At 54.0% G+C, this 15,528-nt stretch overlaps 2 protein-coding genes across 7 annotated transcripts in view; one reads left to right on the top strand and one right to left on the bottom strand.

Annotated features, from left to right (window-relative positions):
- Positions 1-562: 562 nt before the first annotated feature.
- Positions 563-9,761, top strand: GINS2 (GINS complex subunit 2). Its single transcript, XM_086688763.1, has 5 exons — positions 563-790; positions 1,740-1,854; positions 5,597-5,696; positions 8,890-9,016; positions 9,131-9,761. Exons 1-5 carry the CDS (start codon positions 701-703, stop codon positions 9,254-9,256), a joined length of 558 nt encoding a protein of 185 aa, XP_086544889.1. The 5' UTR covers positions 563-700; the 3' UTR covers positions 9,257-9,761.
- A 1,398-nt stretch (positions 9,762-11,159) lies between these two features.
- Positions 11,160-15,528, bottom strand: part of GSE1 (Gse1 coiled-coil protein) — a 389,746-nt gene continuing 385,377 nt past the window's right edge. For all 6 annotated transcript variants that reach the window (XM_086688770.1, XM_086688769.1, XM_086688768.1 and 3 more), the window contains one exon: positions 11,160-15,002. In XM_086688770.1, coding sequence (XP_086544896.1) covers positions 14,868-15,002 — 135 coding nt within the window. In that variant the 3' untranslated portion in view covers positions 11,160-14,867. The remainder of the gene's footprint in view (positions 15,003-15,528) is intronic.

The raw sequence follows: 15,528 nt of genomic DNA on the forward strand, positions 1-15,528 counted from the left end.
CCACCCACAGTTTGAATCAGAGTGTTGGCGATTAGGCGTCCGGGACAGGTGAATGGACACGGAAGCATGGTGACAGCTGAGCAGCAGGACGGGCAGAACCAGGGGAACAGCCCGAGAGAGGAGTGAGAAAGGGGCGGGGTCTGGACGCTTCGGGTCGCGGGCGGGGCGGGGAGGAGCCGGGAGAGGGGCGGGGCCGGGACGCGGAAGCGGGGTAGGACGTCGACGCGGGACGTGAGGGGGCGGGGCCTGGTCTCGAAAGGTACGGGGCCGCCCCGCGGGAGGGGGTGGGCGGGCCATCAGAGGGGCGGGGCCGGGGCGGGGTCTATCAGGGAGGGGCGGGGTCGGGCCGCAAGAGGAGCATGGTCACGCCATAAGAGGGGCGGCGCCGGGCCGCGGGAGGGGCGGGGTTGGGGTGTGAGAGGGGCGGGACGGCGACGCTTGAGGGGCGGGGCCGGGGCCCCGCGGCTTGGGGACGCGGCCCGCAGCCGGGGGGCGTGGTCTGCTCTCAGCCTCGTTGACCCTCGCCAATCCGTAGGCTCGAAGCGGCCGCGGTCCCCGCCTCCCGCCGCTCAGGGGAGAGCGCCGCTTTGCTATTGGTTGCCGATGCTCGTTCCGGCCGGGGGCCGGGCCCCGCGCGGTGGCGGGAAAGCTGAGGCTTCCGCGCTTCCCTGGACCTTGAAGGGCTGCGGGAGGCGCCAGCATGGACGCGGCTGAAGTGGAGTTTTTGGCTGAGAAGGAGCTGGTTACCATTATCCCAAACTTCAGCCTGGACAAGATCTACCTCATCGGGGTAAGGGCTGGGCCGGGCATTTGCCTCAGACCCCAGCTCCTGAGAAAGGCCCTAGTGTCGGAGCTTCTGCGGACGCCTGGCCTCCAGTTCGCCGAGTGGTGGGGAGCAGTGCGGGGCGGCGGGGGGGGGGGGGGGGGGAGTACGGGTGCGGACCCCGAGTGGCCGGGGGAGTACGGGTTGGGGACGCCGAGTGGCGGGGGCGGGGGGAGTACAGGGTGGGGGGACGCCGAGTGGTCGTGGGGGGAGTACGGAGTGGGGGGACGCCGAGTGGTCGCTGGGAGGGGGGAGTACAGGGTGGGGGGGACGCCGAGTGGCGGGGGGGTAGTACGGAGTGGGGGGACGCCGAGTGGCGGGGGGGAGTACGGAGTGGGGGGACGCCGAGTGGTCGCTGGGAGGGGGGAGTACAGGGTGGGGGGGACGCCGAGTGGCGGGGGGGTAGTACGGAGTGGGGGGACGCCGAGTGGCGGGGGGGAGTACGGAGTGGGGGGACGCCGAGTGGTCGCTGGGAGGGGGGAGTACAGGGTGGGGGGACGCCGAGTGGTCCTGGGGGAACCCTGAGTGGCCGGGGCGGGGGGAGTAAGGCGGGGAGGGGGGTCGGAATACGAGAGGGGGGAACGGAGGGCGAGGGACGCCGAGGGGACGAACAGATGGGGCGACGTTGTGAGTCTGGGCCCGGAGAGACCAAGTCCGCGGGCTGGGCCCGGCCCCTCAGCTGTTCCCCGTCCTCCCCGAAACCGGCCCCGGTGGGCTGGCCAGGTGTGCGCAGGTGAGCACAGTTCTGCTCCCTCGCTTGGAGCGGCCTCCCTGGGTCTGTGTTCGCAGCTGGGCTTTTAGATTTCTTTGGGTTTCGGCTTGCGCGGCGCCCTTTCTCTTGTTGGACAGCAGTGGGGTCCGGTGAAGCTCGTTGCCCTGTTTTGTCTTACTGGGGGGCTTGATTTTCTTTTGGTAGGGGGACCTGGGGCCTTTCAACCCCGGCTTACCGGTGGAGGTGCCTCTGTGGTTGGCGATTAACCTGAAACAAAGACAGAAGTGTCGGCTGATTCCTCCTGAGTGGATGGATGTGGGTAAGCATGTGGGTGGAGCGGAGCTGGGGTGACCCCCGCCCTTCGGGTGGAAGCAGGGGGCCCCTTCCACGCAGGCCACCAGCCGCCGATCAGCTGAAGTTAATGAGTGGTTGGAGACTCACCTGGCAGAGTTCGCGCATGGCTATTAACCAATGTCACGCTGTCACATTTTTAAAATTTTTTTTTGAGAGAGAGTGAGAGACAGGGCATGAGCAGGGGAGGGGCAGAGAGAGACGGAAGCACAAAATCTGAAGCAGGCTCCGCACTCAGCTGTCAGCACAGACCCGACGCGGGGCTTGAACTCACGAACCGTGTGAACGTGACCCGAGCCGAGGTCGGCCGCTCAACCGACTGAGCCACCCAGGTGCCCCTCAACTTGCTTTACATTTAAAACTATCGTACGACGTTGAAGGGGCATTTCTTGGGACTTTTAAAAAATGACTCTGTTGGGGCCCCTGGCTGGTTCCGTATGCAACGCTTGATCTTGGGGTCGTGAGTTTCAGCCCCACATCAGGGATACGGTTTACTTAGAAAATACTTCTATAGGCTAGCATGTGGCTCAGAGTCCTCTTACATGGTAGGGCCTGCATGCAAATGATGCATCATCCCAAACAAGGGAATATTATTTGGCCATATCAAGGAAGGAAGTACCTGTTAAGCTACAGCCGAATGAACCTTGAACACGTGATGCTAGCGAAAAAAAGACCCAAAGATCACACCCAACTCTGAATATACTAAAAACTGTCGAATTGTACATTTTAAATGGGTGAGTTGTCTGGTGCGTTAATTATGCCTCAGTAAAAAAGAAAGTGAGACACAACAATGCAGACAGGCTTCATCCTGAGCCTTTGCAGTCTTTTTCCTACCTGAGACAAAAGCGGCTCATTCTAGCAAAGAACATTCATTTTATTTGGAATGGGGGGTCCATACGGAATATGAACGGCCTCTGAGTGACTCTGATCATCCCCTGCCAATCGGGAATCACTCGGGGGCACCTCCCTCCTAGAAGCAAGGACCCTCCGAGCCAGCCACTGTCAAGTACACTTCCGGAAAGACTGTGGGCATCTTCTCCTTCCGGTCCTAAAGGTGGGGGCTGGCGGCTCTGGTGGGTCTGCCACAGAGGGAAACCCCCAGCTCCTTCTGCTGAGGGGCTCTTGCCAAAGCAGGGAACGCTGCCAGGTCTGGCTCTGTTAGTGCTACCTCCTGTTCCGGCAGCTTGGGTCCCTCCAGACCCAAGGTGACGGGGGCAGAGGCTGTCTTGTCGCAGGCCCGTCAGGGCCAGAGAAGGTGTGGAGGGCGTTAACCCGAGCTTTTTCACTGGCCGAGGCCACACTGGGGTGAGTACTAGTGAAACAGCACTAGTCAGTAGGCTCGGCCTGGGAGCGGGCCGCCTTCCGATTCCGCGGCCATAGCGGAGTCCTACCTGCTCTTGGGTGTCCTTTAAACAGAATCACCTGGTAGGTGTTGGCTTCTCTTATTTAAGGCTGTTGCACATGCCATTACGTCATTCTTCTGTTGCCGAGCAGTGTTTCATTCACGGTAGAGTACTCCAGTTCGGTCACCCATTGTTCTGTTGGCGGATGTTTGGAGCCTTTCCCATTTTGGGCCATTGCTAATGAGGCTCTTATGAACATTCCTGTCCAAGTCTTTTTGTGGATCTATGTTTCTAATTCTCTTGGGTAAATACCGAGAGTGGCAGATTGCCAGGTCACAGGGCAGACTGTGCTTAACTTTGTAAAAAAACTGTCAGCCAGCCCTCCAGAGTGGTTGGGCTGTCACTTATTCCGCCAGAAGTGTAGGAGAGCTCCCACTGTTCCGCATCCTGGCCAACGTTGGGTGATGTCAGTCTTTTCGATTTGTTGCAGAGTTTGAACAGAGGTGTTTCGTACTGATTTAGATACTGGAGGAGAATCAGTCAGCTGTACAGAGAAGATGTGCGTGGGGCGAGGGCAGTGAGGCATAACCCAGGCTGAGAGTAGTTTGCCCAGTTGCTGGAGGTGGGCAGACATGGTTGGAGTCTAGGCGTATTTGAGTTTGTTTATTTTGAGAGAGAGCGTGTGAGCAGGGGAGGGGCACAGGGGGAGGGGGTGAGAGAATCCCAAACAGGCTCCACTCTGTCAGCGCAGAGCCCTGTTCAGGGCTCAAAGCCACAAACTGTGACATGATCTGAGCCAAAATCAAATCAAGAGCTGGACGCTCAACTGACTGAGCCACCCAGGTGCCCCTAGGTGTATTTTGAAGGAAGAATCCACAGGATTTGCTGAAGGACGGGCTGTGGGATCTGAGAGGAGAGTTAAGAGTGGATGCCAGGGTGGCTCCGTTGGTTAAGTAAGCGTCAGATTCTTGATTTCGGCTCAGGTTTTGATCTCACGGTTCATGAGTTCAAGCCCTGCCTCGGTCTCTGTGCTGCCAGTATGGAGCCTCTTGGATTCCCTCTCTCTCTCAAAATAAATAAGTAAACTTAAAAACAACAACAAAAAAAGCGGTTGCCAGGGTTGCTGGCCTGAACTACAGAAGGATACGGAGGTGCTGTTCCCTGAGCTGGGGGAGACTGCAGGAGCCTAAGGGCTGGGGTGGGGACCAGGGGTCGGGGTTTGACCATGTTACACTGGAGGTGCCTATTGGATATCCAGGTAGAAATCATGTGAGCAGGAGTCTTGGTCAGGGAGCTTGGGAAGGGGAGATGTGGGGATATGAATGAGGAGGTCATCAGGAGTGTTTAGATGGTATTTAAATGAGGCAGGATGAAGCCACATGGGATGTGGTTTGGGTGGCGAAGGGGTCAGGGGACTGAGCTCTATCTCCCAGTGTTGAGAGAGAGGTCAGGAAGGCTTGGAAGAATCCGCGAGACAAGAGTACTCAGAGCATGGTGTTCCAGAAATCAAATAATAAATCTACCCTGAGGAGGTTTGATCTTTGTCAGATGTGAGGACAGATGGAACCATTGGGTTTGGCTGAGCAGAGGCCATGGGGGTCTTGGTGAGCTGTGTTGGTGGAAGGGTAGAATACACACCCCCCTGAGTGGTCGAAGAAAGGAAGTTTAACTCTTCGAAAAATGGTTTGCTGTCGGGAGAATGTTTACACCCAGTGTGAGGCTCGAACTTTGGGCTGCAGTATGGCACCAGGGGAGAATGGGGGCCACCACTGAGAGCGAGACCCCCCAGCATAGTTGTGTGTGTGTGTGTGTGTGTGTGTGTGTGTGTGTGTGTGTGTGTGTGTGTCCTTTAGCAACAGTGGCCGGTTCAGGTTCAGGACTTTCTCAGACCAGTGAGACAGGGAGATGGGACTGGGCTCCACCCAGTGACTCCGGCTGCGAGCATTCAGCCCTCCAGTGTCCTCACCCCGCCCCCCGCCCCGGCCGCAGTGGCCGCGGTGTAGAGCCGTCTTGCTCTCTTCTGGAAGACGCCTAAGTAAGTTTCTCCAGCAGCCCGTCCCTTTGTGCATCAAAGACAGGACGCTGTGCTCTTTCCCTAAGAACTCTGACGTCCTTTCTTCAGTAATAGGCCCTGCGGGCCAAAGCAGCAACGGTGAAGGAAATTTACGACCTTCCATAAGAGAAATATTGGGGGAAATAGACCCTGAACCATCTGGTGACTGGTGTGTTATTCCAAAAAGTGTTTTCTTCTTCTTCATGTTTTTGTTAGTTAATCGAATAGGTAATAGAGACATTTGGTTCATTTGGAAGGCTTAAAAAATACGCTGGGTGCGGTGATGGTAAAACGTATACTCTTCTAAATTTCAGAAAAGTTGGAGAAGATTAGGGATCACGAGCGAAAGGAAGAAACATTTACCCCTATGCCTAGCCCTTACTACATGGAACTTACCAAACTCCTGTTAAATCAGTAAGTACGTTTCCCTTCTTAGAGCCCACCTGTGGGATACAACTCGTGATTCTCCTCCCCTGGCCTGTCCCTCCTATCCTGTCGCACGTTCACCTCTGGGGTCAGCGGCGTCCCTGGCCACCCGGTTCCTCAGATCGGTAATCCGGGAGGCGTGTGTGTGCACGCACCCTTGCCTGGGCTCCCTCCTTTTCCCTTTCCTCTTCCCACCCCTCCCTCTCCTAGGCCATCCCTCGGCTCTCTGTCACTTGGCATTGGACCCAGGTGTGAGCCTCCATTGTCCTCTCCAGCCTTTGTTCTTAACCGTAGCTGGGCTCTATGAGTGAAGCTTTACCCCTCGATCTTTGTGCGCGGGAGTTCTCGCACGGCCTCCGCAGGAAAGGCCAGAGGGCTCGCGCTCGCTCGGAACCCTAGCTGTAATGAAAGCCCGCTAGTGCAGTCACTGCTTGTTTCCCTGTGTCCAGTTCTGGCTCCCCGTTGGCTGCTGCTTTTTTGTTGTTCAAGAGGAAAACTTTTTTTTTTTTTCCCCCGAGCGAGTGAGTAAGCTGGGAAGAGGGGCAGAGGCAGGGACAGAATCTTAAGGAGGCTCCACGCCGGGCAAGGAACCTGACATGGGGCTTGATCTCACAGCTAGGAGATCGTGACCTGAGCTGACATCAAGAGTCGGACGCTTCGCCGACTGAGCCCCCCAGGCGCCCCAGAGTAGTCTTTTAAAGACGGAGCGGCTTGTGACTCCCCTGTTCCTTGGAGCCTGTCCGGGGTTTGGGCTGATGTCCTGATTACGGCTCGCAAAGCGCCGCCTAGCCTGGGCTCCTGCCTTCTCTCACGTCTCTTACACCTTCTTCCCTCTGATTCCCACGTCGGCCTCTCACTTCTGTACACGTACCAGGGTCCTCGGGGCTTCCGTACTGTGTTCCCTGTGTCCAGTAGGTCCCTCTATTCTCTGCTCCCTCCTTTGGTTTAGCCCGACAGGGGCTCTCTCACAGGTTCTGTGTGCCTGTCCTCTCGGCAGCTCTGTAGCCCCGTGGCGTTTGTCAGCTGTGGTCTCGTAGTCACTCGTGTGGCTGTGCCCTGCCACCCCCACCCCAGTGCTAGTGGGAATGGGTAGGGACTAATTTGCACTAGTACGGTGCCTGGTGCACACGTTTGTTGAATGAACGAATGACGTCAGTAGAGGGGGGCGGGCAAGCGTGGATGAGTTTTACTTGGGAGATACTAGAATGTGATCTGCAAAATGGGGGGAACCTGGGTGGCTCAGTTGGGCCCTGTTGGGCCCTGTGCTGAGCATGGGGCCTAAGTTTCTCTCTCTCTCCCCCTCCTCCACCGTCCCTCCCCTGCCTCATGCGTGCTTGCTCTCTGAAAACAAAAAATTAAATAAATAACCAAAGCGTGGGGCGCCTGGGTGGCTCAGTCAGCTAAGCGTCCACGTCTTGATTTTGGCTCAGGTCATAATCTCACAGTTGGTGAGTTCGAGCCCCACGTTGGGGTGTGGCATTCTTTGTCTCGCTCTCCTCTCTGCCTGTCCCCTGCTCACACGCCCAGTCAGTGGGCAAGCGGTGTGAGCCTGTTGACCGGCAGCCTGAGGGGTGCTGTTCCCATCATGTCGGGATGCAGCCGCCTGCTGGTGCCAGAGAAGGGATCCTTGGCTGGAAAAACGAGGGACAGTTGACGAGAGGAGAGGACGCTGTAGGTAGGAGGCAGAGACCTGTTCTGTTTGGGGAAGCAGAGCTGTTGGGGCAGGTGTGTAGGGTAGGGGAGCCCGGGCTGTTACTCTGGGGCTGCAGAGGACCAGGGAGGGTGTCCAGCGGATCTGAGAGCCTCATGGGGCAGCAGAGAAGGTGACTTGGAAGGGAAAATACGGACGCGGAGGTGCGGGGCCTGCTCATCTTTAGTTTTTGTTTTGTTTTTTTGTTTATTTTTTATTTTTTGAGCAAGCATGAGCAGGGGAGGGCCAGAGAGAGGCGGGGGAGAGGATTCCAAGCCGGCGCCGTGCTCGATCGCACGCAGCACGAGATCGTGACCCTGAGCCAAAATCAAGAGGCGGATGCTCAACCGACTGAGCCACCCCAGCGCCCCAACATGTTTAGTTTCTGAAGTTCAGTGTCTTATGTATGCGGTTCCTATCGAAACTCTTGTTTGAGAATTCTTTGTAACTCATTCGGCCAGGGGCCCTAATTTTACCTTTGTTCTGCGGTTCAGTTAACAAAGTAGCTGGGGTCCTTTGTTCCTTAACCTGCTATTCAGGGCGTCAGATCCAAATGTTTGGGTCTTCAATCCACCGTGTAGATTCTATACCGCTGATTCTCCACTGCTGATCACAAGCTACTTTCAGCTTTCCCAGCATGCCTGGTGGCGGATGGTGTTGGCCTCTGCTTTCGTCTTCTCTTTTGTCTTCTCCTTCAAAGGTTAGTTGAAAATCTAGCTCCCAACGGGACGGCTGTCACGCTGACCCTTGCTGACTCCAAACTTTTACCCAGAATTCACTGGATATAGGTTTGCCGGGTTTACGCTAATGCGCAGTTTCTTCTTCGGTTTCTGTAAGCGAACTTGTGTTCTCTGTGGACTGGGACCGTCCCTAGCCTTCAGAGCTTTGGGGAGGCTGGAACTGCTTTGTGGTGCGAGCCCAGTGCCCGGCACAGAGCTGTTGTCTTCCCCTGGTGGGTTGTAAGCCCTTGGATAAACGAGGAGGCGTGAGCATGGAAGTCATGACCTTTGAGCCAGCCCGTGAAGCAACTTCATTCAAGGTGGAAATTCTACGGCACAGAACACTCCGTTACCCTGAGACAGAGGATGTCCGACTTCCAGCTTACTCTCCGAAGGTCTCGCGCTGCGGCCTGCCGCGGGGCAGCTGACATGTGCACAAGTAACTTTGTGCGGATGGATCGTGGCTGAATTTTCTTGGCACCCAGCTTACCTGCCAGAAATCTCTACCTCTTCAAACTGAAAACAAAGGGAAACGCATTTTGTGTTTATAACGGCTCGTGTTTCCCTGAGCCCAAGCAGCAGTTTTTAAACAGCCGCTTCTACCTGGAAGGGCGCCTGGCTGGTTCAGTGGGTGGGGCGGGTGGTGAGTTTGAGCTCCCCATTTGGGTGTGGAGCCTGCTTAAAAAGTAAAGGCCGCTTCTCCCCAGATGTTGCCGTCTGTAGTCTACCAAGTGCTTCCTTACGTGATTTTTTTCACATTTGCTTCCCTCAGTGCTTCAGACAACATCCCGAAAGCGGATGAGATCCGGACCCTGATCAAGGATGTGTGGGATACTCGCATCGCCAAACTGCGGGTGTCTGCGGACAGCTTTGTGCGGCAGCAGGAGGCCCATGCCAAGGTGGGCGCGGTGGGGGCGGGGCGGGGCGGAGGGACGCCCCCTCTCAGTGGATTTTACATTTTCTCAAATCAAACACTCCTCAACCAACCCAGTCGGTTTTCTCTTGCGTTTTAGCTGGATAACCTGACCTTGATGGAAATCAACACCAGCGGGGCTTTCCTCACACAAGCACTCAATCACATGTACAAACTCCGTACAAACCTGCAACCTTCGGAGAGCGTCCAGTCGCAAGACTTCTAGAGGAAGACCCGAATTTGTAAAGAAAGGCCGGCCGGAGGCGTGCCAGGTGGTATGTGTGCGTGCCCAAGACGTGGTAGGGGCACTCTGATTTCTGGAGTGTTCCAGAACCGTTTTTAAACGCCTGAGAAACTGTGTACCCAAACAAGGAATGGGTTCGTGACATTGGTGGAGAGCAACAGGTTCGTGCTCAGTCATCGAGACACTTGAATTGCACATCTGTCTCTGGGAGCCAGCTGTTCTTTTATTGGGGGAAGAAAGCAGCTTTGGCGAAACATGTGATCTTTCCTAGCACAGCCTCCGGCCTCCCGGTGGTTGTCGTGTGGGTGAGCATTCGGTGATGTTTTGTGTTTTAAAGAGTGATACAGTAGGAGTGGCGATGTGGCCTAGGACTTTGCTTTCTTGACCAACGCTGATCTCTTGGGCCAAACTTAGCCTCTCCTTGAGTTTGCTCACAGAGAAGGACACAGTTCACCATCTGAGCCCAATAAAGACAGAATCCGCCCAATTCTTAACTGGGGTTTTCTTCTGCATTACTGCCAAGGGAGCAAGTCCCATGGCTGAAATGGCCTGACTGGTCAAATGGAGGTCAGGGGTAATCTTCAGACTATTCTCTTGGGTACTTCTGGTTAAGGTGCAGGGCTGCTTATCAGGAGGAAAGCCAGCGGGGCGCCTGGGTGGTTCAGTACCTTAAGCGTCGGACTCAGGACACGATCTCCTGGTTTGTGGGTCTGAGCCCTGCGTGGCACTCCACGCTAACAGCATGGGGCCTGCTCGGGATTCTCTCTGCCGCTTGCCATGTGTGTGTGCGTGCATGCACGTAAGCTCTCAAAGTTAAAAAAAAACGTACAAGACCACACCAGAGGTCATCTTTGGATTCAGAAGCTATTCTGGAGGTGGCAGGACATGTGGCCTTGGCATGATTTAGGATTCCTTGGATTGATTATACAAAGAAAAGATGAACCCAAACATAGATTTGCAAGACATGGCCCGTATGAGAAGGCCTTAGGAGAACAGAATGAAGAAAGTCCGGGGCCTGGGAAAGGCGGCCATAAGTAAGCTGGAGATGGGACAAAGGAAGGAGTAAAGGTTCTGCAGTGGTGACCCTGTAGACTTTTCACAAGGAGATTCATGAACTAAGAACTTAAAGAAAGGAAAGCGTGGGAAAAATGGATTGTGTGCTCTGGGGCACGTGACGAGGCTCAAGGCATTGTTCTGGGAGGGCCTGTGCTGCTGCCCTTGATGGAGAGGAGAGACTTTGCTGGAGGCAGTGTCTCAAGGAAGGATCATTTCTTTTCCGAGGAGAAATACCTTTCAATTGCGGTTTAGAATCGCTCTAGAAATTACCTTACCTTGAGGGGAGAAATGATGCTTTGGAGGCATACAAGGGATAGAAGGTTCTGTACCCAGCTGGCTTTTGATAGTAGCACGGTCAGGAGCCTGCTCTCCCTCGGGCTTTTCGGAGTGATCACTTTTACATGCGTGATCAGCTGAGCAGAAAGAACAGTTTCTGGTGTTTGCCCTTTAGTGTTCAAAGCCCAAACTCGCCTGACGTGACTCAAGCACTGTTTCTCCGTTCCAGATCGCTCCCCAGCTGTCCTCCAACAAACAACCAATGGTTGTTATCTGAGCACTGAAGGGCCAGACACAGCTTCTCCGTCATTTAAGGGGACAGTTCAGAGGGTTGCTTTCGGATGACAGGACTTGCCTTTTCATCTGGGGACTCTTCTGGAATGAAACCGCACGGTACTGGGGAGAACCAGGAGTCCTGTGGAGCTCAGACCTCACCCCTTGATACCTTTCTTTTAAAACCTGTCTTCACATTTTACCTCTAAAGCTAGACGGCTGGGCTGCTGGTTTTTTTTTTTTTTTTTGGCCCTATTAGGACATACAAAAGATTTGCCTCTTAACATGATTTAGGAAGATTTTATTTTTTTGGATGTTGTCAGAAATTACAGCAATATATTCATAAATACCTAATTACTACATTCAACAAATAATATTACAATACAATTAATTCAAACAAGTACACTTAGAACAGGTTTAATTTCACAGCATCTAAACTGCCCCCAGAGTGACCGAGGCATCCCTCCTCCCTCCCATGTACTGGTTTTACTGTTCTAGCAAGTGAGCACAGGGCACATACAAAGTAACACAACCAGTCAGCGTGGCCTTCCTCAGGTCAAGGCAGAATGAAGGAGTCTAAGTTAAGTGCTGGATCAAAAAGTTGGGACTGGCTACTGTAAGAAGGGAGAAGTCAGGTATTGGTTTCCGTGGGGTGCGGGATATTTCCGCTGCTAAGTGGCTAATACACAGCTATGAGTTACAGAATTGGCTTGTGCCGACCATCTCCATCTTGTGGTGGATCCCTGGAATTTTCTACTTTGAAGACCGCTCAGAGGGGAAAGGGGGCGCCTGATTTTTGAGATTTGGCAGCCTTATCGAGCTACTGGAGGAAAACCCATTCCAGGTACAGACCTTCTTGTACTAGGATCCTCCGCTGCCGAGAGTGCGGGCTCCTCTAAGTATTCTTGGAATTTCCTTAAGGATGTAATCTATTAGAATGTGAATGTCAATGAAGTGTTTAGCCTATATTCTGTAGAAAAAAAAAAAAATCCTGTTAAGTCCTATCTTGGTCACTTATCTGAGATCATGGAAGGAGGTCATGATTTTATGTCCCTTTGGCTCTAATTAGAGGAAACAACATTTTCAAAGGATCAGGTCGTAAGCGCCAAGTTCGGGGGAACCGGTTCGTTTCTAATGAGGGGATTAAATGCAGAACCCCAGGACCCCACGGTGGAAGAGGACCCTCACAAGCGGAGTGCAGTCCCCTTGAGGACGGACGGCAGCCAAGTCTCGCAGGGGCGGCAGGAAGACACAAGGTCGTGAAAGACGGGGGTCTCCACGAAAATACTGACCCGAGTTACGTAATGAGTTCTAGAGCCGATCTGGCGTACTTCTCAACTCTGTCTTTTAAACTCAACGTGAAATAGCGGACAAGGATCACGCATTTGTCCATTTTTAAGCCCAAACTGAAGAGAGGTGGTGCTGTTGTTTCCAAACCCTCTGAAAACGAAAACTAGCCACCGGACGGGAAAGCCAGGTCCTCGTGGTGCACCTCTGCTTTCTTCCCTTCCTTAGTTTCTTCGTGCTGCCTTACTGGTCTGTATTCTGATTGTCTTTCTACTGAGAGGTGGGAGTGCGGGGAGGAGGAGGGACCGAGGCTGGAAGGCAGGAGAGGCGGTTAGTCTCCAGCGGCAGGGAGCGGAGCCCTTCTAGCTGCACCCATGGCTTCCACCCCTGGGTGGTGATGGCCCGCCCTATGGGCGTGGCCCTCAACCTGTAACAGCACCCCAACAGGGGGCTCCCCTCGGATGGTGAGGGGCGGGGAGGGGCTGTTTCCTCAAGCCCTCCCCAAGCTGCTTAGCAGGGGCGTCCAGCCCTTTTCCAGGGCCGGGGGAGGGCGGGGAGCGGGATGCTGAGGCGGAGCCCGTGAGCTTGTTCTTTCAGACCGGAACGAGCCAGCCGACTCGGGAGAAATTCGGTCACCTCGTCCCCGTCCCCTGACTGCTCGCAGCAGAGCCCCCTCTCGACACCTGTCCCCACCTGTGGAACGAGTTGGTCTCCCAGTGTCTTTGCAGGGGAGGGGAGGCACGCAGCACAGGCCTGCGTTCTCGAGTCGTTTTTGTGGAGAGGAAGGCGCTTGTTGACTGCTGATAATACTGGCGGCACTTTTTGTCTGAGTTTGCTAATAACTAGAAGATTCTTGGCAGACCTACAAAGCAAACTGTGTGGGAACAGATAAAGCAACACAATGCCATCTGCCAGCAAGCTGTTCTGCACAGCTAAGGTCTGGTGCCGAGGGCGCGGCCACCGAGTGCAGTGAGTAGCCTTCCTGAAGGTCGGCCAGCCTGTCCCTGACCCAGGGTGAAAGGGACGGTGGCCATCGAGGTTCTCGCCTCCACCCCCACCCCCGACGGACCCGCCCCTGGCTGCTTGGGCCTCGGGTCTTCTGGGCCCGTTCGGGCGAGAGGAGACCCCCCCCCCCCCACCGGGATGAGCTGGAACGGGGCCGAGAAGGAAACACTGCTTTGCGCGGAGAGAGATGCCTTCCCCGGTTTCTAGCCGCTCCTGTGCTCAGGACAGTAAGTTCGAAAGGAGGGGAAGTTCAGCTCAGACATGGTTTACCTACTTTTAGGCTTTTACAAAGCTTTGCATCTAAATAAAGCTTCTAAAGTTTCTACTTTGCACCTGTTCTCAGACTGCTGTAAGACACCTTAGAATCCTATCACAGAACTCGCTCCCTTCCTGACAGGTTCTTTCGGCAGAGCCGCGGGCGCACCGGGCGGCCTCTGCCCGCCGGGGGCCGAGCCCCTCCGCAGTAGCAACTGGTTCTGTCTGCGCCCCAGAGCCAGGGGGAGGGGACAGGAGGAGGTAAGAAGGAACAACACATGGCTCTCTACGTCACTTTCTGGTGCGACTCAAAAATGAAGTGATCGCATAGGCGCCAGTGGTAAGCTCTTTTACTTTTCTTCTTCTTTAATCGTTAAAAACACTTCAATAGTTTAATGTCCTGACCAGCAGCAGTACAAACACTAAAAGCAAGTTTTTTTGCCCAGGAAAACAAAAGCAAAAAAACAAACAGAACCCCCAAACAGGAAAACAAACAAACAAAAATCCCCCCAAACCACATATTTAAAAATGGCAGGCTTTTTATAACAATAATTAAAGTAATAAAAACATACAAAACTTTGTTTTTTTTTTTAATATATATACACAGTACAAGGCTGAAGCACCTTTGACTTTTCTCTCAAAATTGACGTTTGTATGAAAACACAACCCACCGCAGTAACAATTTTGTGGGTGTGAACGTATGTATACATAGAGCTCTGTACATTTTCCCCCACGGAATAGTAAAAAGGTACCTTCAGTTGGGTGATGCACTTTAGATAAGAGCTTTTCCGGGGAAAAGCCTGTGGGTGAGGCTTCGGTATTGGTGCTTTGTGGGCTCCTAGGACCTGTTGCTTCGGAGAAAATTTTGCACTAAAGTAACAAATAAGCCCTTTACCAGGAAAACGCACCCCGCCTTCCTTCTGCCGAAGCCGGTCTCCGTCCGGGGGAGGAGCGAGGCCGACCCCGCGCCGGGGCGGAAGGGGACAGGGGGGCTCGAGGAGGCGGGGAGCCGCGTGGCCACACCAGAAACCCAACACAGTCGGCCTGATCCATTCTTCGCACCCAGGGGCCCTCAATGATACAGTTTTAGTGTTGGTAAGGGAGCCTTCACTTTCAGACTAGAAAATAATGGCGTGGGGGAAGAAGAAAACCACCTTTAAAAAGAAAAGAAAAGACCAAACAAAAAGAACGATGGGCGTCCTAGTCGGTTGCTCGCTGAATGACAAAGGTGATTCCGTTGCATTGAAGTCAAGGCGGGTTCGTTCTTCTGGGGCCTGGAGTCCTTTGCTTCATGCATGGCACATTCTCTTTTTTTTTCTTTTTTTTTTCTTTTTTTTAAATTTTAAGCTTCAAACCTCCCAGTGAAAAATATTAAATATTCAAGGTAATAAAATAGATAATATTTCTATACTATAGGTTCGGCCTAGCACAAGGGAAACCGTCACCTAGGATATCCCTTAAAGTAACCTCTAGGCCAGTGCATTGCAGGCAACACAAGGCACTTCCTTAAGTGATCCAGTTCTGCCTGGAGTCGCTCCCTCTCGGAAACAATCTTCTGTTTCTGGCTCCTCAACTCCTGGAGAGAGAGATTGATTCAGGTAAAACACTCATCTCACGGTAAGGAAGTGTGTGTGATGCATGAATGCACCGGGGCGGGGGAAAGGCCAACCACCAGTCTGGAAACTTCCCCTTCCCAGCTCAGGATTCGGGCAGTGGTCTCTGGAAGAACCAGTTCAAACCGTGACCGAAGCCTTGGGTTCTCCCAGTATCTGGTCCGTCTCCTAAAACCAGGGTCTGTTGCTGGCTCAACACCAACCCTGACATTTTAAAAATTAGCTGATACTACACAACTGTGGCTGCTCTGGACCGGCCAAGAGCTGCACCCCACGTCCCCACGTGCCGGGACCATGCCGGGGAGTTCCTCACGTTATCAGCTGCAGGAGGAAGGGGGCTGGGGTGCGAGAGCTTTGCTCCCCCTGTAATATCGTCTTCCCTCCCCCTCAGCCAATGACCGTAGGGGGAGACATACGGGTAACACCTCCCCCAAAGGGATATGCAAATAGCCTCTTCTCCCTTCCAGAACCAATACCCTGTACGTGAAC

Source organism: Puma concolor, chromosome E2 (assembly GCF_028749965.1).
Source record: "Puma concolor isolate L17-30 chromosome E2, mPumCon1.1.hap2, whole genome shotgun sequence".
Classification (NCBI taxonomy): domain Eukaryota; kingdom Metazoa; phylum Chordata; class Mammalia; order Carnivora; family Felidae; genus Puma; species Puma concolor.

Bases quoted from the DNA above. Each gene is read 5' to 3' on its own strand.
- GINS2 (XM_086688763.1), top strand. From the start codon at position 701: ATGGACGCGGCTGAAGTGGAGTTTTTGGCTGAGAAGGAGCTGGTTACC. The intron at 5,697-8,889 runs GTAAGTACGTTT...TGCTTCCCTCAG, and splicing joins ACCAAACTCCTGTTAAATCA to TGCTTCAGACAACATCCCGA. The intron at 9,017-9,130 runs GTGGGCGCGGTG...CTTGCGTTTTAG, and splicing joins AGCAGGAGGCCCATGCCAAG to CTGGATAACCTGACCTTGAT.